This window comes from Schistocerca piceifrons, chromosome X (assembly GCF_021461385.2).
Source record: "Schistocerca piceifrons isolate TAMUIC-IGC-003096 chromosome X, iqSchPice1.1, whole genome shotgun sequence".
NCBI classification, from domain to species: Eukaryota; Metazoa; Arthropoda; class Insecta; order Orthoptera; family Acrididae; genus Schistocerca; species Schistocerca piceifrons.
Genome location: NC_060149.1, coordinates 512,461,978 through 512,485,863, shown reverse-complemented (window position 1 = coordinate 512,485,863; position 23,886 = coordinate 512,461,978). Strand labels below are relative to the sequence as shown.

At 37.7% G+C, this 23,886-nt stretch overlaps 1 protein-coding gene across 1 annotated transcript; it reads right to left on the bottom strand.

The window, feature by feature from the left end:
- Window positions 1-8,561: 8,561 nt before the first annotated feature.
- LOC124722472 lies at window positions 8,562-10,533 on the bottom strand. The gene is made up of 4 exons (XM_047247628.1): window positions 10,436-10,533; window positions 10,078-10,277; window positions 9,583-10,031; window positions 8,562-9,539 (listed from the first exon to the last, which is right to left on the bottom strand). Exons 1-4 carry the CDS (start codon window positions 10,531-10,533, stop codon window positions 8,562-8,564), a joined length of 1,725 nt encoding a protein of 574 aa, XP_047103584.1.
- Window positions 10,534-23,886: the final 13,353 nt, after the last annotated feature.

Here is a 23,886-nt window from a genome sequence, read left to right as displayed (position 1 = left end):
GCTTTGTCTTATCGATATGTATGTACTGGTAGAAAAAGTATTTTATCTGGAATGTACTGAAGCTCACCAATTGAATAATATAAATAGGACATTAAATTGGAAGACATGTGAAAATTGATACTCAGCAGACTTATTTTTATACTGTAATAAGTAATACAGTACTTTAGAGTAGGTCATCAGTGGCATTCTCCTGTTAAATGTGTAACAATGGCCTGATTTTTAGCAGAGGTAACTCTGCATCTCACATTATTTTAAAATTTGAGACATGAGCAACTTGACTGAAGACATTTAGAAAGCAATCTGAATGCTTAGCCCACTGTGGACACATTTTACATCAGAGATGAATAAATGGACTGTAGATTTTGCAGTAAAAGAAGAAAGAAATTAGTTACACATTACAATATAAAATTGTACACAAATGGTGCATAGTATATGTTAACAGAAATTTTTTCATGTCTCAGCATATATCAAAGTAGCCAGAACACAAATACATGTATTATCAAAACTGGAAAATATAAACATTTATTAAGTCACTAACTCAATTTTGTTAAATAATTTTCAACAGCAAAGTTGTGTCACATTAATTGCTGAAATTTCTTTCACAATCCATAATTTACCTTTCATTTTTAAGGCTGGGCTATCATAATCAAGTTAATGGGAATCATTTAGAAAGGTTTTTAAAATCATAATGTTGTTCCTTAAGTTGGCTCATACCTCTGGTTTAATGGTCAGGTCTTGTACAATACAGTTGCACCTATAGAAGTAATTGCAGTAATTTTTAATGACTATGACTGACATACCCTTATTGAAATGACCATACATTATTATTATGGCATGAGAAATTTTCTGTTATGTCCAATTAATTCTTTACAATATGTATACCCACTACCATCAGATTCATAAATTAATATTACATATAATTGTATTCTGTTGACACTTACTTATATCAATTACGTGCTATGTGTGCAGAACCAGTCTACAGAATATACACTGAACTGTTCCCTTCAGAGTGATTCAGGCAATAAATTTAATGTAATTTGGAAAAAAACTAATATCTCAATTACCAACAGACTTGCTGCAGTGCAACACCGGTTCCTGTCAGATCACGGAAGTTAAGTGCTGTTGGGCTGGACTAGCACTTGGATGGGTGACCATCCGGTCTGCCGAGTGCTGTTGGCAAGCGGTGTGCACTCAGCCATTGTGAGGAAAACTGAGGAGCTACTTGATTGAGAAACAGCAGTTCCAGTCTCAGAAACTGACATACAACTGGGAGAACAGTGTGCTGAGCACATGCCCCTCCATATCCTCATCCAGTGATGCCTGTTGGCTGAGGATGACACGGCGGCCATTCAGTACCGTTGGGCCTTCATGGCCTGTTCGGGAGGAGGTTATATATATATATATATATATATATATATATATATATATATATATAATCTCAATTTGATACTCTAGTCCTTGTTTCTGTGGTGGTACTTGCAATATCCCTGACTGATTTTCAGATAACTCAAGATTAACACCTTCTCTCTGTAACATAAAATTATATGCACAAATATTGTGACATGAGGTGCACACCTAAGCATACCTTGATGTATTGCAAACTTCTCTGGTTCTACTAGCTGGCAGTATTATACACTATCCAGGGTACTGGTTTTAATCTGTCTGCAAACTATACAGTTCAGATATTACCACTATAAACTAGTATGTGTCTTACATGAAGTTATATATGAAATAACAGTAAACAGTTCTGTAAGATCCAAATATGATAATATAATTTTCTGCACTAACAGTACCAGAGTTCCAGAAACTTGTCAACATAAGCAAAGACAAATGTTATGCAACAATTTCTAAACAGCCTAAACTTCATGCATAATGTATACGTGCATATACACGTAGCATTTGCAACAGGTTAAAAATGGGAGTGAAAACAACAAAATCAAAGAAATAATGCTGTGAAAGTTATGAAATAATAAAAAAACATTGTCATTTTGAATAAATACAGAATTAAGAAGATCATAGGTTGAAAGCAGAACATAAAAGAATTATAGGTTGTCATCAATACAGACAGTAGGTAAACTTGCAAAATATTCTGAAAAAACCCAATGATGGAGACATCTGCAGATAATTTTCCATACGCCAGACTAGCATTAATTACTATGACCAAACTTTAGTGGGAAAACTGCTGAATACTATTAGATAAACTTTCTTTGGGTTGTTTGTGAAACATGAAAATATATTTGGTCAGCTGTTAGAAGAAAAGAAATGCAAATGTAGCCCATTTTGTTAATTTTAGATCTTCTTGAATTTTGTACATTATGGGACAGTGATCATAAATAAGATCTTTGTTATCAGAAGGTGTATAACTCACCAAAATTTACTCAACATTGTCAAAACAGTATGCTGGAAAGTATTTCAACCAGAATGCATATGTAAGTGTATTGAACAGCTTACAGTAAGTAGAACATGTGACAAAAATATTAATTGCATTTGGTAGCAAACACATATAAAACTGATTTTATAAAGAAAGACATACATAATCACAGTGAAAATTGTGTTATGTTAGTGTTGTAAGAAGCCAAGAGGAAGGGTTTTGGTCAACTGAACCCTACTGTACCACTTTCTCATCAGTAGGATTTTTTCTGGTATCAGTCACAAAGTATGTGATTTAAGACATTTATGCAAGTACATGGTGTGTGGAAGCATTTTAGAGCTATACATTTTCCAAATTTTCTTGTTTTCCACAAAAGCGTTTTTGTAAGTTACAGTGTGAAAATGTAAAATTACAACTTGGTCACCATATAAATTTCATTGCATAAGAAATGAGATATAGAATTTAAAGGTAAACTTACAATTTTGCATAAATTGTGCAAAATTTATTTATTAACCACTAAATAAATAGTTTTCATTGCATTCCAAAAACATTGTTAACTTCACCAGAAACAAAATTTATATCAGTGCATGCTGTCTTCTCTTTCAACCACGCTGAAAGGAACAGACACCATGAGGAACCCGCAGCTGTGACACATATTTTGTAAACTGAAGGTGGAGAGGGAGAAAGCAAAGGAAAGGGACAGAACTGTTGATGTCAGCTCCATCGGGACTGTATGCCAAATCAGTGGCTATGAATGAAAATGTGTGTTGGACTGGGATTTGAACCTGGAATCTCTTGCTTACTTGGCAGCTGTGTTACCTACTGTGCCACCTGGACATAATGGTTATCGCAATTGTCTGGACTGTTTTGGTACACCACTTGGCCGACCCATATTCCGATCTAGCATCACTGAGATAGACTATGCAGCTGCAATAAACACTGTGTCCGAGTGGCACAGTGATTAACGCAATTGCCTAGTAAGTAGGAAATCGTAGGTTCGAATCCCAGTCTAGCACACATTTTCACTCATCACCACTGGTTTGGTTTGGTGTACAGTCCCAATGCAGCTGACATCAATAGTTCTTTCCCTTTTCTCTCCTTTCTCCCACCTCCACTTTCAATTTACGTAAGAGAAACAATTTTGTTTGATACAGAAATGCAGTATATTCAAATTTAAACAAAATATTTTACCTGCAATATTTAGAAAGTTCTAAATTTTAATTCAGGTCCATACAGAATATCTTTTGTAACTATGGTAACTGTACCCCATACGGCCTACTTACGGAAATTGAACTTTCTTTTATATCTTTAAGGGCAACCGTAAATTATGGTGGTTACTTACAATCTAAATACCACTGCCGTACATCAAATTGGATGTGGAATATTATAATAATGAGAAACTAAAATGATAAGGCATGTCATAATAACAAGAATAAAAAAAGTTTGGTTTTTGGGAATACTGAATGCACTGTTTTTCCGATATGGCCTACTCTACTTCTTTTCATAACTCAAAACTAATGAAATCTTATTTACAATATGTATTACATTTATCAACACAGTATAAGTGGTTATGGCTTTTGCGTCCTCAGCTAAGTGCCTTCTTGTCCACTTCTGCCCCTTTATTTTTTGATGCAAATATGTTTCAAACTACATATTTCTCCTTTTTCTTCCTTATTCAGACGGTTTGAACTTACATTAGAAAGACTGATAGATAGCAGTTGGATATAAAATCAGTGTACATGGTAGTTTCCGCCATTTGATCTTCTGAAATGCCTATAAGGAGTCTAACATATCCAAAGGAATATTGGGAAGATACATTTGTAAAGCTAAGAATAATTCAGACTACAGAGTTGACAAATCAGATGGGAAATTTAAAAATGTATTCCCTGCAGAAAAAAAGATCAGCTGGTAACATACCAGAATTCAGAGTAGAGCAAAAGTTTCAGTCAGCAAAGAAACATCCCACTGTCAGATCATTAGTCTATCAGCTATCAGAAAGAAGTGGTTTACCACACAAACTTGACAAACAAACTTGTCCACCTCAGCAGGACTGTGTTATCGGATTTATAACTCAGCATAATATGCTGTATATTTGCAAAGAAGAAAATACACCTGGTGCACTAGTGATGGGATTTAATGAAGTTATAGTAATGGTAACTCAATGTTAAAAACTAAAAATATCTTCACATTTTTCAAAATGTTATAAAAATATTCTCTTGTTGTTAACAAATTTTTTGGAAGATTCTGTATTCCCTAGTATAAATTGGTCAGTAAACTACTTTATGTCTTATACTGAAGATGACATTCATAATAATTTTAACATTGAAGGCCAATCACACTGTACATCATGACACCATCATGTCATGGCACATAATGTCAGTTCAAGTCCTCAACTGTTCTTTTCGTGAGGCTGCAATATTAACAAGATTATTTTCAACTGTTTTTTGACACAAAGTGCCTATAAACAATGCAGTAGATGATATGTGTGGATGCTGGAGTCCATATTTGCACAAAAATGACATTTATTGGGATCAAATTGTTTGCAGTTTGCAGGAATAGCTTTTATATTAGAGAAGAGAGACATAAATGCAAAACAAAACACACAAAGCGTGTGTGTTTCACTAAATCTTATTACACGGTAGAGAAGGGGAAATTTCACACATTATACAAGGAGCTTGAGGAAGAGGAATCTGCATTTTATATTTTATATCCAATTAAAATTTTGTTTAAGGTTAACTTTAGATGCTACTCCAGTGCATAGTTTTGAGTATTAGTCATATCTCCCTCAATACCTTCCCCTTTGAGATATGTAGGTTTTCTTTACATGTTGTATTTGGCTTTTAGTAGTTCAAGTGCCTTATTTGTACTGGGGCTAACTGGTAAAACCACACAAACATTTACGACTGATGCTTGCAAGACTGTTTCACGCATAATTCAGAGGGCTGCTTAACAATAAAGAGGTCTGGCACAAATACGTATTAAACAAACAACTTGCAGTGTCTGAAGGTTGTAGTGTATTTTTTGATGTAAAACTAAAAGTGCCTGACAACATACAAATACAGGGTGTATATGCTCCAGGAAAACCAGAAGATCCAGGAAAAACCCAGGAATTTTTTTTATCTGGGAGAAAACTGGGAAAAACGCAGGATTTTTCTAACAACCCGGGAATTTTTCATTGTTTTAGACTTTCATTAAATTTTTGTAATTTTGACTAATAAGAACAGATCAACATCAAAACGTGCCAAAGGCTTTAGGAAGAAGACCATGAAATACTTCATAACACCAGACTGTGTGGGATGAGCATGACATTACAACTGTTTACATTAAGTTCATTTTGAGAGGAAATGTTAGCGACAACCCTGGAAATTGCCCAAGTCCTGCCCATTTACCCCCTCCACACCAACCAAGTGCGTGTGTAAAGTCTTTGTCCATGCCGTGTAGCATATCGATATGATCTTTGATCGTCGTCCCATGTACCACATCGATATGATCTTCCGTCATCATCCCATGTAGCACATCAATATGATCTCTGTAGTGCATCTATATGTTCATCACTTTTTGTAGAGTGAGAATATGCTTGTTCCCTGCTTTTTTGTAGTCCATGTGTTTTACCACGGTTCCTTACACTAGCAGTACTTCTTAGCAGTTTGTGTAATTAAAACATTTAAAATGAGTGCTTTTAAGTGTGAAACTTGCTGAAACGAATACAGTTATTGGAGGAATCTGAGGTAGCATATTTCCAGAGTGCACCAACAGCAGTTGAACGAAATTGTATCTCATGTTACAAATATTGAACCTTCATGTTCCTATAAGTGCTACATATGAGACAAGAGTTTTACTCTGAAAAGAAATTTAAAACACCACCAACACCACAAGACAGTCATGGCATAATGAAGCAGCAGAGGAGGTTGATGTGTATGATGTGCACATTTGAAGCTGGGTCAAAAAAGTGTTGGAGCGAACATTTCCAAGCTGCTCATCAAATACGTGTGAAATCTGGAGATCTGGCGTTCTCTAGTGAAGGTGAATTTTTGGAGTGGAAAGAAGAAATTGAACACACTACACAATTCAGATTCATGAAACACTGTGGCATTAAGTTTGTTGATGATTACTCACCCTGTAAGTATGTTTAACATCATTCAGCTCAGTTTGTCTCCAAAGATGAAGGGAAGAGACACTTAAAAATGGTAGGCAGTAACAAAATTGATGGAAAGTGCCCTGCAGAGATACCTTGTTAATTTTGTGTCAACTTATGTTGGACATGATCTAGACTTAAGTCATTTGAATCCGACACCACAAGAATGTGAGAGCATAGCTGCAGACATTGCTGTGGGAATCCCCTTTCCTATTGTTCTTGACAAAATTCGAGCAACAGTGCAGGACTCAAATTCAGATGGTGTACATCTCACAACATTGAAAGACCTGCACAACATTGTAGCTTCTTATAATTTGGCTTCAAAGTCAGTCAGACATCGAAATGGTGCCATCAGCATCATTGTTGAGCACTAAAAATAAATTATAAATCAAACTTTAAGAGAATGTTAATGGCTACTTGGAAGACAATGTACATATATACTGGTGTAGATCTTACTGCACCAGAATGGAGGCACATGAGCATTTCAGGTATTACAAAGGGCGTTCAAAAAGTTTTGCACAGTTGTCTATAATTTTTTTATTTTGTGCAGGAGGAGAATGAAATTTTTTATGAACATACTTGGAACTTTTAGCTATGAGTTGTTATATAGAAGTATTTTCTTTTATTTACAGTTGAACCATAATGGACCGTGAAGTAGATTTCAGATTGCGACAATGGTTGGTGATAGAGTGCCTCTTCAAGACCAGCGATGACTTTGCCACATTGATTCACAGGAAGTTGCACCCTGTATATGGGGAGGACACAGTGGGTTGCAGCAGTATCCAGTGGTGGTTGCAGAGATTTAAAGAAGGTGATTTCTCTCTACTGGACAATCCACGATCCAGTAGACCATCAACGGCAGTGAGTGATGTGAATAAGCAGAACATTGATCAAATTATCGAAAATGACATACGTGTGATGACACGATTGCTTGCTGAAATGAATCATTTGTCATTGGATAGTGCAGTATCACTGCTACAGTCACTAGGGTACAGAAAAATCTGTGCACGTTGGGTGCCTAGATTACTGACAAGAGAAATGAAAACTGTGAGGAAGAATGTGTGCAAGGGTCTTATGAAGACCTTTACTGAAGAGTGGAAACAGTGTTTTGACGGTGTCATTACCCAGGATGAAACATGCTTGTTTTTGTCTGAACCTGAGAGCAAAACCCTATCCATGGAGTGGCATCATCTGTATTCCCCTCAGAAGAAGAAACCAAGACTTTCACGAACAGCAGACCGGAAGGTGATGGCCTCCTTCTTCTGGGATCAGTGTGGTGTCATTTTCATTGACTTTTTGGAATCTGGCTCCACCATTAACCAGGATGGTTACTGTTGGTCATTTGACAAGCTGCAACATGCCACCAAGACCAACAGACCACAGCTTCAGGGTCAGCTCATCAGACTACACCATGACAATGCCAAACCCCATAAAGCCCATATGACGCAGGAGAAAGTCAGGAAAATGGGTTGGAAAATTGTTCCTCATCCTCCCTACAATCCGGACTTGGCTCTGTCTTATTTTTACCTCTTTGGTCATCTGAAGACCCACCTGCACGGTAAAACATTTGATAGTGAGAAAGACCTTATTTCCTGTGTCAAGCATTGGTGTAAAATTCAATCCCCAGAATTTTACCAAAGTGCATTTACATCATGGAAAGAACATTGGGTCAGATACAACACAGCTGATGGAGGCTACATTGAATAGGCTCACTGTATAGCTAAATGTTCCAAGCATGTTCACAAAAAATTTCATTCTCCTCCTGCAAAAAATAAAAAAATTAGACACATCTGCGCAAAACTTTTTGAACGCCTTTTGTAAAATATTGCCATGAAATGGTTGCTAATTAGTGGTACAAACCTTCACCAAGAAGTGTTTTCAATATCTATGGCTTTTTTCTTCATCAGGAACAGTCATAGGTATGTGGTGTAGTGATTTCCTCTTGTTTGTCGAAAACAACCTCCTCTGTGGCACAAGTTTCCTCTTGCAACTCCTTTCTGCGCTGATGAAAGGGCTGATGATGGGTTCTAACAACACCTACATTTACCTTCAACGTCATCGCCAATTTTTAGCTAGCTGAACTTTAGCAGTTGACATGCCAGCAATGACTTCCGGAAACATTGAGACAGTCTTCTTATTTTCATCTGACAATGTTTCTGGGGTGTTGCAGCTAGTATTTGTGCTTACTTGTGCCCAACTTGCTTCCCTCTCATCAATCACAGACAAATCTTCAGCATCAACAACAAGTGCATCTGACAGTACATGATTTTGCCATGGAATCTCACCTCTGCTCTTCTTTTCTGTTTGGCAAACAATATGAATGTGCTTACATATATTTAATTTAATACTATAATCAATGCATGTGGAAGAATACTGATGAATGCACACTTCGCATTTACTGCATACTAATTTACACTTGCAGTGAATGTCATTGTCCTTCACAAGGAAGATATCGTTTGATTTTGAAGAATGTACTTCCCAACCACTGTCTACCTTAGTAATGAAGTCATCCATTAAAACAGACTTGTGCATAGCACAAGTGTATTTTATTGTAATAGTTACCTTTCCTCTCATGATAACAGTAAGCCTATCAAACAGCTTTGTGGTTACAAATGACATCAGTGCAGATATACCTTTGTCCAGTCTTTTCACTTGCTTTGCATTAGCATGTACATATTTTAAAGCCTTGTGCATACTCTCCAGGTGCATGTTTGTATTGAGTCCAGCTTGCATGTGACAATATGCCCAACAGTTAACATATTTTTCATAGTAGGTCCTCAAATAATAACTGAATCTGGATGTATCTTTATCACTATAGAGCTTCTGGAGTGCTTTTTGCAGTGATTCTTCAAATATAGCAACATCTCTTACCTGTATTAATGTCTTCACAAGCTTGTACACCTCAGTTCTCTGGTCCTTATGTAGAACTTTACTATTAATGTTGTTCGTCCATGCTCTATTCACATGCCAGGTGCCATTCAAGTCTCTTTGTAGGAGACCCAATTGCTCCACTCCAAGTAATACTGTAGGATTCTGCCAGATCTGACATAAATACCTTGGGGCAAATCTGTCCAACCTGAGACTTTATATAGTTGAAAAATATATTTAATACATCACTGTCATCTCTGTTAGAAATGAGGAAAGCGCATGGAAATTCTTGTCTCTTATCAGCCAGTACTAGTATTGTGGTAAGTTCAAAATCATAGCCATTTAGACCACCAGTCCCATCAACACAAATATAATCATTTCCATACTTTGCCAATAATTCATCTTGTGCAGTATTCATTATTACTAACATGAAATCCTCACTTCTCAATTTCGCATGCTGGTTAGTGATTATTTCTTGAGGCTTATAAAATAATACACACGCATTATCACTTTCCTGAACTTCTTGTACCCAAGCTTCTACGCTGATGGCATCGTGTTGATGTCTGACTGACTTTGAAGCCAAATAATAAGAAGCTCTAATGTTATGCAAGTCCTGCAATGTTGCGAGATATACTCTCTCTGAGTTGGAATCCTGCACTGTTGATTAAATTTTGCCATGAACAATGGGAAACAGGATTCAAACAGCAATGTCTGCAACTATGCTCTTGTGGAGTCAGATTCAAATGACTTAGGTCTAGATCATGTCCAGCACGAGTGGACACAAAATTAACAAGGCACTTTTTTTCCTTATAGAGGACTTTCATCTCTGCAGGGCACTTTCCATCAATTTTACTACCTGCCATTTTGAGGTGTCTCATATCTTCAACTTTGGAGAGAACCTGACTTGAATGATGGCAAACATACTTACAGGTTGAGCAATCATCAACTAACTTAAAATGCCGTGGTGTTTGACGACTCAGGATTGTGCAGTATGTTCAATTTCTCTTTCCACTTCAAAAATTGACATTCAATAGAGAACTTCAGATCTTCAGATTTCACACTTCATTGATGGTGGGGCTTGGAAACAATCAATCCAACACTTTTTTGACTCTGCTTCCGATGTGTATATAATACACTTCAACCTCTTCTGCTGCTTCATTATGCCCAACAGTTAGCATTTTTTTCATAGTAGGTCTTCAAATAATAACTGAATTTGGATGTATGTGTATCACTATAGAGCTTCTGGAGTGCTTTTTGCAGTGATTCTTCAAATATAGCAACATCTCTAACCTGTATTAATGTCTTCACAAGCTTGTACACCTCAGTTGGTGGAGTTCTAAATTTCTTTTCCAAGTAAAACTCTTGTCACATATTTAGCACTGATAGGAACATGAAGGTTCATTATTTGTAACATGAAGTACGATTTTGTTCAACTGCTGTGGGTGCTCTCTGGAAATATGCTGCCTCAGAGTCTTCCAATAATGGTATTTGTTTCCACATTTTAAATGTTTTAATTAAACTGCTAAGAAGTAAGTGTGGAACAGGAGTGGAACAGGAAAGGAAATGACAAGTATTGGTGCAGGGTACCCTCTGCCATGGATCCTATGGTGGCTTGTGGAGTACCTATGTAGATTTTACCAGGAAAAACTCCGGAAATTTCAGGAATGTTATAAAATCCCAAGGAGTTCTCCATTTTAATGTAGCATTGAAATTGAATTTTATAAATTGCAAATTTCAAATTACCTAATATCTGAAAGTGTGTTACTTATATGAATAGTATCCCATATAAATTAGTGATGTTTAAAACTTAGTTAAACTACTGCTTGTGGCTGGTGTATAGTGCAGTTGAGAGATAGGAAAAGACATTATTGTAGCATTCTGCCACTGCCTCCCCTACTCCATCTTCTCCTCTTACCATTACTTTGTCAGCAGTGTATTGATGCAATCATCCTCCTTGCACCTTAAATTCTCAGGAAATTTTTTTCCAAGTTGGTGTAACCACCCAGGAAATAGCTTTGCACTATTAAATTATTAACATTGCTGTTGCTCGTTATTTTCTTTCCACTGAAGAGGTGATACTGTTAAACTGAAGTACATTTACAGGAGTTGCGCTATTCCTCAATGCAATTTTAAATACAGCATGTGGAATAATATTCTCCTTCAGATTTATTGAGACTGTTGTGACAGTCCATAAGAAATCATCTATGTGTTTTTTCTCTGCAGTAGTCCACGTCTGTGAGGTTCTCCTCACTGTATATGTATATGTATGGAACAAAAAGTATGTATCTACTCTGAGCCCTGTGAGAGCTGATAGCTTGTAGCATTTGTGTTTCAGTGCATATGAATGAATGTTAATGTAATAACTAACATCTCATATTTTAATCAATGGTATTTGCAGATCCTATTCCCAATTTACTAAATTTATGGTGTTCAGGAATTTGATTTGATTTACATAATGCCCATGTGATGTCATATCCCTATCCTAATTTACTACATTTTGACACCCAATGTAGGGCGTACTTCAATGTACTCAGTAGATTCTTTTTTTTTACTTTTTGAGTTTACCTGATACATTGTTGTTTTGTGTGACCTTTACTAAGCTAAGCAAATACTGTTTTTCAGTATTTTAGCCATGATTGTTGTAATATGTTGTAGCCATGCTATTATCTGTGTTTGGCCCCCTGAAACAATAATCATACCAAATTGTCTTATTTTTTCAAAGCTTTTGAGAAAGATTTAAATTTTGGATGCAGTGGGAAAAATGTTTTTGTATTCTTGAAGTCTTCAGAGTTTAATATTTCATTTAGTAAGCACTGAAAGCCAGTTGACTGACTATTTTGAACAACACATATCTGACAGTAGGTCACTTACAACTTATTCCCACATTTGTTTTATTCAGATGTCTGTGATAATTATAAGAATTTTACTGAGTCAATAAAAGTATAGCCTTGTAGAATTTGTTTCTTATTGATTACCTTGCCAATTTTACACAATTAAAATTACTCATTGGAAATATAAAGGGGTACCACTGAAAGCTCATGACTTGATAAGTAATTGTTAATGAAATGGTCATCCTAGCAATGTTACATAGTTATATACACCTTGCAAATGGTGCTGTATTGCTTCTCAGTAAAAGTACACACTACATGGTCCCAGCTCTCACCCATCACAAAAATCCGACTGTTTTATTAAGTGCTGCCTATATCCTTCTCAGTACCTGTGGCTGCCTGAGTTGTGAACTAGTGTTGACAACTGTCAGTGCCATCTCAGTTCTTAATGTGTAATTCTACACTGAACACCCAAGATGATTTCATCACAAGTATTCTTTCTGGTTAATCAAAAATGCACTGCAGTGCAAAAGGACTCTCAAAATTAAAATTGAACACTGGATAATTCAGGATGGAATACCAGTTATATTAAGAAAAGGATAGATTGATGATACCGCATGGATGAGCTGTTGATTCCAAGATATGCATACCAAAAATACTGCTATACATGTGAGTTTTTGGCCAAAGCGCCTTCTTCTAACGTAAAAAATACACACACCCACAGACACATCTTAATACAATCACAGGTCTCTCACAAATGAGCACTGTGTCTGGTCATGAACAAAGCCTTTTTGCCAAAAGTGCTCAGATGTGTAGCAGTCTGTTTGTTGTGCCTGTGTGCAACTCAGTATCTCCTCTGTTTGGTGAGTTGAAATTTAGCCATTTCAAAATTAAAATATTGGACCTCATGCAGCAAACAGTTTATAACATGTGAAAGTCTCATGGCGATATGTGAAAACTTTTAGAATAATTTCCATCTTCATGTGTCTTCAGCTGGTATGTTCATACAAGTCTTGGGAACTCTAAACTGTTATAATGAACTTGATTTTTTATTACTATTAAACTGTTAGGAAACAAAGCTAAAAGATTCTTTGCATGAGAGGGGTACCTTGCATTTATGAGGTGGGTAAAGGGTTTTCCTGTGAGTATTGATTCTCCATAAAATTCCATTTGGAACCTGTGGAGCTTTTATTGCCATCTGGTGTCAACTTCTGGCTGGTGGATATCCTTACAGCATACTGTTATGAAATAATCTTTTATTCATGCCTCAGTCATCATACACACTCATTTGTAAAGCAGGTGAGTCCTTACCATGGGGAAGTAAATAGTTTTCCCAAGATACATTGTGTATCCAAGAGCATCCCTATGCCACTCCCAATAACAACCCCTCACCTGTGGAAGACCGATGTGCATGACCTGCCCAATCCACTCGGCCAGCACTTTCTATTTCCAGTCCTGTCACAGGCTTATCCTACCCCATCAAAGAGACCAGGCCTCCTTTGAAAGCAGCTGTGTTATATACCAGCTCTGCTGCAGTAATTGCTCAGATTTTTATATTGGTATGACTATCAACCAGCTGTCAGTGAGGATGAGTGGCCACCACAAAACTGTGGCCAAGAACAAAGTGTACCACCTTGTGGCACAATATGAGGCTTACATAACATGTTTGATTTCAATAGGTGATTTACAACCCAGGCCATCTGCATCATCCGCTTCACCACCAGCTTTTCTAAACTGCACAAATGGGAGTCAACCTTACAACAAATTCTCCTCTTCCAAACTCATCCCATCCTCAACTTAAGCTAACCTGCTGGCCCCACATCTTCCACGTAACTGTTTCCAGCCCCTTCTGACCTGTCATCTCACAATTCATCTCCCCTCACCTACACTATATGCTGTTCTCAGTCATTGCATCCATTGGTCTTTTTTTCTTCTCTGCTTCTCTTCTTTCTGTTCCCCATCTTCTCCCTGCCCCACAGCCTCCTGATGCTGCATATGTCAGCCCTATCCTGTGCCCTCTCTAGTTCCTGCATGCCCCACCAGAAGGGCCGATTCCTGAATCCTCACTGATATTCCACTGTTCCTCCCCCTTCCCCACCCTGCTCTGAACCATTGTTTCTGCTCAACACATTTCTGTTGAAGTATGGCATACTTGCGTGTATGAGGTGTTCTACCTTATGTGAATGTGTGTGCATTTCTCCTTTCTGAAAAGGTCACTGGCTAAAAGCTTTTATGTACCAGAACGTATCTTTACAAAGAGTATCAGTATCTCCTTTTCATAGTATTATTGACTTTCCATTGTTAGATTTTTATTTGAAACATTAATGGAAGATCACAGTTGTGAACTGGCCAGGAGTTGAATGCAGGTACCTGATTATCTAGAGCAGTGACCTCACCAGTAAGGATACTTCAGTCTTCCATTAATGTTTGAAAAGCAGCTCACACTCAGCTGCAGAGTGAATGATTTTGCCTGAGACAGGACAATTGGAACAAAAAGAGGCAAGTACACGAGGGATGTGAAAGTGTGAGGTGAGAGGAAACAAAACATCACCTAACAAGTGATCTCCTGAGGGAATATATACAAGAAAGAAATACATGCACACAGCTTTTCAATAATTCAGTTTAGTTATATGTAGGTGACAAGAAAGAGCAGTCCACCCTGCTACTTTTCATGGAGAATCTGTCAACACTGAAACTTCAGCTCGCTATTCTCATGGTAACATATTTATATTGAAATGAACTATTATATTATGAATCCTCTGACAACACAAACAAAACTTAGAGTATATTATAAAACTACATAAATATAGACATGTGGTATTACATTGTTGTGAGAAAGAGCCCTTGTGGATGCAAATGAGTAATAGTGAGTAATGTAATGGCTCTTTGATCTTGTTTTGCATAAAAAACTGTAATAGAGGATAATATTTTTATTTGGATCAGTGTTAAATGGGGTGGTAGCTTCTATGAGAGCTGAACTAAATTAATTTAGATAAAATAGGTTGGCAGGGTGGGGAGGAGGGAGAGGAAGGGTTATTTGTTTCATTCTGAGAGAATGTGATACATTAATGGATCATCTTTGTAAACAACACAAAAGGAAAGCATTTTCATCTTAAACATCCCTGATTTGCTACAGTTAATGATCCTGTTAAGACATGAAAAATACCAATTCGTTGAGGTACACGACAATGCTGTGGAAAGTTACAGGTTTGAAAATTCAGACACTACGAAGTTTACACATACATGTCTCAAGTTAAGGGAATGCATTATGATTCTAGTACAGGTGCAGCAATGGAATTTTTTTCATTGGAAAATAAATTAGTAGAGCTTTACATTATTAGACAATATGCTCTCACTTCCAACAGCAACTCCTTTTCCCTCCATACTCCAGGCTGTTGCTGGATAGCAATCAAGGTGTCCTGAGGTACAGTGGAACCTTTGTTAATATCAGTGTGTTGTCCCTTGGTGACGTCCATATAATGATAGGTAAGTCTGCATTTCCGCTGCTTCCAATTTTGTCTGCATGGTGGATATGTCCACATGAAATTATTTTTTTAATACTGAAAACTGTTCATATGGTTGCAATGTTGTATTTATTCATCCAGTGATCATCTTACAATTGTATAGAATTTGTCATTGTGATAAAATAAAACTAAGTACTTAAAATATATGACAGGATAGGAAATTTACAGTTGTATTATAGATTTTATTTAACACCGTCCCACATAATTTCCCCTCACATTCTATCATCAGCACTTTTGTTAGTGAAATTAATGAATTAATGTCAGATTTATATTATGGAACATACAACAACAGGAAGCACAGTGGCATTGGATAACATCGTATTATAGCAAACAATAAAAAAGAAGTGCTGGTTTGAAAAAGATAGATTTTAAGTCAAGGTCATGTAACTGCAATACATATAAAGGTCACGCAAGAGTGCAGAAGAATTTAAGTGTTTGCAGGTGCGGACGTTAAATAAGTATCCTTGGTTTTCTGCCAAGTTGGAAGACACATATTACAAAACCGAACACTTGCTGATTGGGTTTCACCTATGACAGCAACTTCTACAGAAAATGTAGGTGAAAATGACAGCACCTGAACTTACACCAGATTCTTTAAACACAAGTACTCAGTATTTAGGCAAATAGCTTACGAAGAAATAGACCTCAGTGTGATGAAAAGCAAAAATCTGAAAACTAACCTCAATGCTTGCGGCATATCCATTCAGCACAATAAGAAAAAGAATAATGAGAATAACTTAGGGAATGTAGAGAACCTATTAGCTGAGAGGTAACTTTCAGAATTCAGACAGTATGTGTGACAAAATACAAAATTTGGCTGAAGTTCTGCAGGGGAGTCAAATCACTGTACTGTTGCCAGTGTGAACCATACTTTCTATATATGCAATTCACACAGTTTTAAGTTTTTCTGCAAAGTTTTAAGGGTGGAAAAAGAATTTAGCAATGCATTCTACAACATTGGTTTTGGCCTCAATGAAAATGTTCAGAGTGCAAACATTCCATGAGCTAAATTAAAATTAACATTAATGAACTCAAGTGGAATTATTTTAGGAACATTATTACAATAGTTTCTTACTAGTTTCAACAGTTTCACCACCAAATACAAGCAAAGTTCCAATACCATCTTTTATATTCTGTTACAGCTTCTGCACCACTTGTTACCAGCAGACACATTGGCTGCGCCAAAGACTGAGACACCGTGGAGTTTTACAATTATTTATTGGACTTTCTTTACAATTTCTCCCTCGTTGTCCCTGCCCAGCTCTGCAGATCCCTCCGCGTGGCTGCTGCTATGCAGATTCTCCGACAAATGCGCACAATGTGCACCACTGATCGCACTTGGGAGCCGAAGGTCACCAGTGCTCCGCTGAAGCCAGGATGCCATGTGGTTGAGATGAACTCAGTACCCCAGTACGAGCATGACCACGGAGCCGTGAGGTCAGCTGCTGACGCCTCCTGCACCGGCGGCTGGGAAGCCCTCAGTTGCGACATCTATGAGGTCCCGTCATGGACAGACCATGTGCCATGTTGCCGTGAAGTCCGGGCATCAGTACCCAGCGGCACCTGTGACCAAGACCATGATGCTGGGTCCTGCTGGAAGTTCTCGCTGTAGTTAGTCAGCGATGGTGCCGACCGAACTCGGGCCAACCTCCAGAGCTGAAGTTGACATCTGGCGGTGAACAGATGACTCCTGTGAGCTGGAACAGAATTCCGGATTCGTCATCTATGAAGACTGAACATTCGGACATGGACCACATCTGTCCTCAGATCCGAACTGCTTCGTAATGGCTTCTGTCTGTTGCTGCCTGCGCTCCACTATTTATATCCAGCAGGAGGACATTTTTTACCCTCGGTGGTAGCTTGCTGGCCTCACTGCCCCTTAATCAGCACTCTCCAGGCTTCGCTCAGTGCTCGGTCTGTGAGCGTCCTTACGTCAGCCTGTTGGTAGACTGCTGCTGTCAGCAAGGCTATTTGTGCCTGCCTACTTCGAAAAGCCTCAGTCGCCAGCGTGCCTCTGTTTTGCCATTCTCCACTGTGTGAAGCAACACTTACTACAAGTGGCCGCAACACTGCCTCCTCCTAAAAATTAAATTCGTCCCCGAATTTACCCTATACGTTAACTCTAGTTCTATCCTATATTCTACTTCCTCCCTGTATGCATCCAGGTTGCCCTGACTCATGCCCTACTGGTAATTCATTCTACAGGAATCTCATGGAGCGGTCTTGCATTAACATGCTGAATTCTCTGTTTTAATAAGACATATACCACACTGGTAAATACAATCGACACGGCAATACTACTGGTTGAAAAACCAATGGTCACTATGCTACGTTTCCGCCTGGTATCGTACTCCTCCACATGCCTTAATAATTGCTACATTGAAATATGACCTTCCTCTGAATCTACTAGTTTATCTATTGTTTGCAATAAGGTAGCATCCAAGGTGTTGTTAATATATATCAAATTTTCTCCTGGAGTGATGCTGAATGACGCATCTGGCCAGTACAACATCAGATGAGTATCTGTAACCTTGGTGACTCCCGTGACTGTCACTGGTAAGCTGAAACAATCCCCTACTATTTCACAATTTGTTCCGTTGATTAGCAAACCACTGTCCCATAATTCCATCTCCGTGGTTGCTGTCCAATTCCCATTGTCATAACACTTGGCTGATATCCTATCCGTAGCGAATACTGAATACAACCAATGCCTCCCAACTTGCTGAAAATGTGGCGTAGGCTTCACTATTATTCTCCGAAACTCTGAAGCTTCTGCTTCTGCCCTAAATAACTGAATCTCACACGATCCCTTGCCCGTAAAAACAACCAGTGATGGACAAATGGAAACTGACTCCATTAGACATCTACTCAACTCTAAACTCGACATAGTGGCATGAGTATCCTCCTCCTTAGAAATTAATAAAACCTCCTGTGTCCTGAACTGTACGACCTTCCCCATGCACTCCCATCTGACCGGATAAGGATGCACTGTGTAACAGTGATACTGTCTCCCCTCACTAGTTACTGGAAATCTAATCTCTATATACATCTTAACTAGATCCATTGTTAACGTAATCCTAGACCTATGATAAAAAAGTGACACACTTGCTTCAATTATCGGCACTACGTACTCTACCCCCTCTGGAAACTCTTCCTCTGCCTGCTTCAGACTCCGTCTGAATTTTTCTGGTGACATCAACGTCACACTCACCTGCCTGTGCAATGTGTGATGTATTGCCTCTTGCAATTCATCCATCCTCACTCATGCATCACCAATGCTGTTAACCAGTTCCACAGCAATTTAGCCATTTCCAGCTTCCTTTCCACTATATCCAATTGTGTTTGTACCTGTTCCAGATTGGTATTCAATAATTTCTGTGTTTGTTCTATATATGCTCATAACCCTGCAGCCATCCCACACACCACACATGTCACATTCAACAACTCTGTACCTAATCCCCATATCTTTCTTGTGTGTATATCCACTAACTTCCCTATGCTTTCCTCCCTGTCCCAAATAACTGTTAAAGAATTGTTCAAACCCTGAATTTCGTCTCTATCCGCTGTTCCAAAATTTGTTTTTAGCAACTTCCCATCTGCATTCAACCAACCCCTCTTCACTCTCTTTCTCCTCTCCCTGGCTTCTGCTGTGTAGATTCTCCAACAATGCGTGAAATGTGCACCGCTGACCTACCTCGGGAGCCTCAGGCCACCAGTGCTCCGCTGAAGCCAAGATGCCCTGTGGTTGAGATGAACTCGGCGCCACAGTACAGGCACGCCCTCGGAGCAGCATCGCCGTGAGGTCAGCTGCTGGCGCGTGCTGCACAGGCGGCTGGGAGGCCGTCAGTCATAATGTCCGCGAGGTCCCGTCATGGACGGACCACGCGCAGTGGGTCCGGGTCGCCGTGAGGTCCGGGTGTCGGTCCCCGGCAGCATCTGTGAACAAGACCGCGCTGCGGCCAGTCCTGCTGGAAGTTCTTGCTGTAGTTAGTCAGCCATGGTGCCGACTGAACTCGGGCCCATCTCCAGAGCTGAAGTTAACATCTGGCGGTGAACAGATGACTCCTGCGAGCTGGAACAGACTTCCAGAACCGTCACCTATGAAGATTGAACATTCGGACATGGACCACGTGTATCCTCAGATCCGAACTGCTTCCTAATGGCTTCTGTCTGTTGCTACCTGTGCTCCATTATTTATATCTGGCGGGAGGATGTTTCTTACCCTCGGTGGCAGCTTTCTGTTATTACTCCCACAGTATATTGCAGCGTAACTTAGGATGCTGGCCTCACTTCCCCTTACTCAGCACTCTCCAGGCTTCGCTCGGTCTGTGTGCGTCCTTATGTCAGCCTGTTGGTAGACTGCTACTGCCACCAAGGCTATCTGTGCCTGCCTACTTTGCAACGCCTTGGTCATGCCTGTGTTTTGTCATTCTCCACTGCGTGAAGCAACGCTTACTACATGTGGCCCCAACAATCCATATATAGTTTCTCATCACTGTCAATAATAATCCTGTTCAAATTTTTTTCTGCTTCAGTGTGAATATTTGGTGTTTTTTCTCCATCACAGAACAATTTAATATTTTTGGATGTAATATATGAAGTTAAAAAAGTTGTATAAAAACCGACTAGTGCAACACTGCCATAACTTTCTTATATAGGTACAGTCAATAATTTTTTGAGAATAGATGACTTATCACTCAATTGAATAGGTGACTAATTTAATATTAATAAAAATTTATTTAATTAAATTAAATCTGACTGTGATACTAAAATTAGAATTCCAGAGAAGAAATCAAAAAATAGACATGGTAACTTTTTAACAAATTCTATTTGGTGAGCAATAATAGGAGCAATTGGATGGTGGCAAACAACATTAATGATTGACAGTTATATTCTAACTACAGAATTGTTAAAGTGGAATAAAATAAATCACTTTTACGTTTATTCAAAAAGTGTAGATATGCAGAAATTTAAAGAATTTACAAAAAGAGTTGAAGATAAAAATAATGAGAAATTACCAAGTTTACTGAGAATAATCATAAAACTGTAGCACTAGATCAATTCCAAGGTAATTATCTTGTAGTATTTGATGATTTAATTCCTGAAAATTGAGGTGTAGTTAGCGAATATTTTACTACATGTAGACATAAAGGTTTACGTTGTTTTTATTTATCTCAGACATATTCTAAAATATCCAAACAATTAGTCAGAGATAATCTAAATTTTTTTTAATTTTAGGCAGGATGAAAAAAATTTAAATCATATTTACCATGAAATTGTTGGTGGAGATTTGAAGTTCGATAATGAAAGGAAATGTGTAATAAATGTTGGAAAGATCCATTTGTATTTCTTACAGTAGACACAACTAGAACACACAATGAAGGATAGTACTGATGTCATATAAAATATATCCCAACCTAATGTTTTTTATCCATTTTAAACAAGCCCTTTAATAGATGACATTGCACATTTATTAGACCATGATGACGGTATTTTACTTGAACACATAAATGAATTTAGCTCTTGATTATATAACAGAATATGAAAAATTAGAAAACATTGGTCAAAATTATACCAATCGTTTGTGGCCTAGTGAGGAAACTAAATGGGTGCCAGATACATGTGGTTAATAGTTTCTTGATATGTCTAAGAGCTGAATGCATTACCTTATTAATTTTTATAAATTCATCATAAGTGTTAAACGTATAATTTAATTTCATTGATGTTTCTTATAGTTAGTAAATGTTTTCGAAATTTGACGCAGAGGTTGTTAAAAGAGCTAAACGAAATAGAAAAGGAACTGAAGAATTAAAAGGTGAATTTAAAAAATGAAAGAAACAACCAAGAACTGAATATGGAAAATATGAAAAAGAAGATCATCATGGTACTGATGCAACTGAGAAAATAACAGAAGGACGTGAAGGATTAGCTTATAATGTTCTTAAATCAACTGATGAAAATATACAAGCTGAAAAACAAATAGTTCCACATTGCAGAGAATTACCAGGACAGCAAAGTCCAAATTATGAATGGTCTCATGGTAACCCTGCTATGTATGACTTCATATTAAGTGAATCATGAATAACAGCTGCAGTAAATAAATTTAAAGTGAAAAAATTAAAACAATGTGAAAGTCAACAGTGTGACAACACATTAAGTGAGTCACAAACGATGCTGCAATGACTCAGTACAAAGAAGAGAAAAAAAGGAGAAAAATTTAATGATGAGAATAGAGAGAATGTGGATGATGTTAAAAAATATAAGTGGCAGAATGTTAAAATATATTACTCATAGTGAAGAACAAGTATGATTACATACATTGGTAACTTATTAGCAGACTCTTATGGAGATAAATTAACTATCAGTGGAAAATGAAGGTACGGGGGGATTAATGAATCTGTTAACTAAAAGACAGAGTGCTATGGACGATTTAGATAAAAATTAAATTTTAATTTATCAAATTATGCAGATATACTATTCAATTCAGTACCTTTATATTCTGATAATAATTCAAATAAAGTAAGGTGAAGTAAACGTAAAAAACTATGAAATGTGATAAAAGAAGTGTCTGAAGAAAATTTTGCAAGATTAGTACAAATACTTTGAGTTCAGATTTTTTGCATGCAGAAGAAGTTGAACTCTTAACATAAAAATATACAGAAAAACCAACTGAATGTATCTGGATGAGTGATGTTAGAAATGTAATCCGTAGATTAGCAGTTATTCATGGTGAAGAAATAGCTGGAAATAAAAATTATCATAATGATAAAAGTGAGAATAACAAAAATGGTAACAAAAAATTTTTGTGACTTTGTTATCAACAGTCCAAAAGGAATTGCATGTTTTGATTAGATTTTTGAATAGCTTGCCACACACATTCTGGGAAAGTGAAAATTATCAAAAGAATAAGTTAATATATTAATTAATAAATTATCTGCATCTGCCTCAGAAAGGGATAAAAATATATCTGTGTAGGACCTGAAAAATATATCTGTGTAACACCTGAAAACACTGAGAAACAAAATTAATCAAAAACTAAAAGAAAAATAATTTAATTAATTCATCTTAAAGTAAAATTAATTTAATTGATTTGTCAAAAAAGGTGTGCAATAAAAACATGCCTACTGTGCTCAGTGTATGCACTTACTACTCTCATGGGGGTAGAGCAATTTTCTGAGCATTAATTTGATTATTCCTAATAATTCACAAGATGGTGAACAGACACAAAGGCTGGTCGAACTGTTACTTCGAATTTCTTGCCACAGCTTCCTTGTAGTACGGGGGCACTGATTTGTCCTGCTCTATTGTTAAATTGCCACCACTCCAGGAACTCCTCACATTCTGCACTGTCGCAGCTGGGTTTACAGGCTCAAACAAATCTTAACTTTCACCCAGTTTAGGTTGATCATAGGTGCTTCCTTCTGCAGGCAGACACATACTGAGGTGCAGTGGCTGCACTAACAAAACTGATGGCAGTCCCTTTCGTCCTGTCATTCACAGTTCCTAATTGGAGTCGGTTTGTGATCTTCAATAGGGAAGGTGCTGCCACAATTTATAGGTGTGCTTGTGCATGCATACTACTCTTAGTAGCAACAATGGACTTCATAGTTTAGGTTAGTTCTGTTTCGAATGTACCTTAATGCAGCCTCCTTTATGAAATAGAAATGCAACGGTTTTTATCTTAGTCAGTCTCCGCAATGAAGCTAGCCGTGCTTTCATAATAGTACTTTCTACTGCCCCTCCCTGAGCTTCAACTTCCTCAGTTCTTGTGCCTATTAATTATTTTGTCGAATCCCACAGTGCACTATCTCTCTTATTAGGGGCTGCAGGCATTATCAAAACGCTCGTAGAAGTTGGAATTACTTGTTCATTTCTTATAGTCCTGCAAGAATAGTTCACAGGCATGTGTATGTGAATAAATCGTAATTAGCTAGTAAGGGATTACCTCGCTTTACCATTTGTTTTCGTGGAATAGTGTGTTCAAGTGTTCTGTCGGACCTGTCGAACTTCTGATCTTCTAAATTCCCATGTTGCTTCCTAACTTTCCATTTAGCTATCAGAAACCCCAGCCAGATGAGAGTCCCATGCTGACTGTGGTCGAGACAGCAGGAAATTAGCAACGAAGGCTAAATGTATCTTTTAATTGGGAGTCAGAGGTCA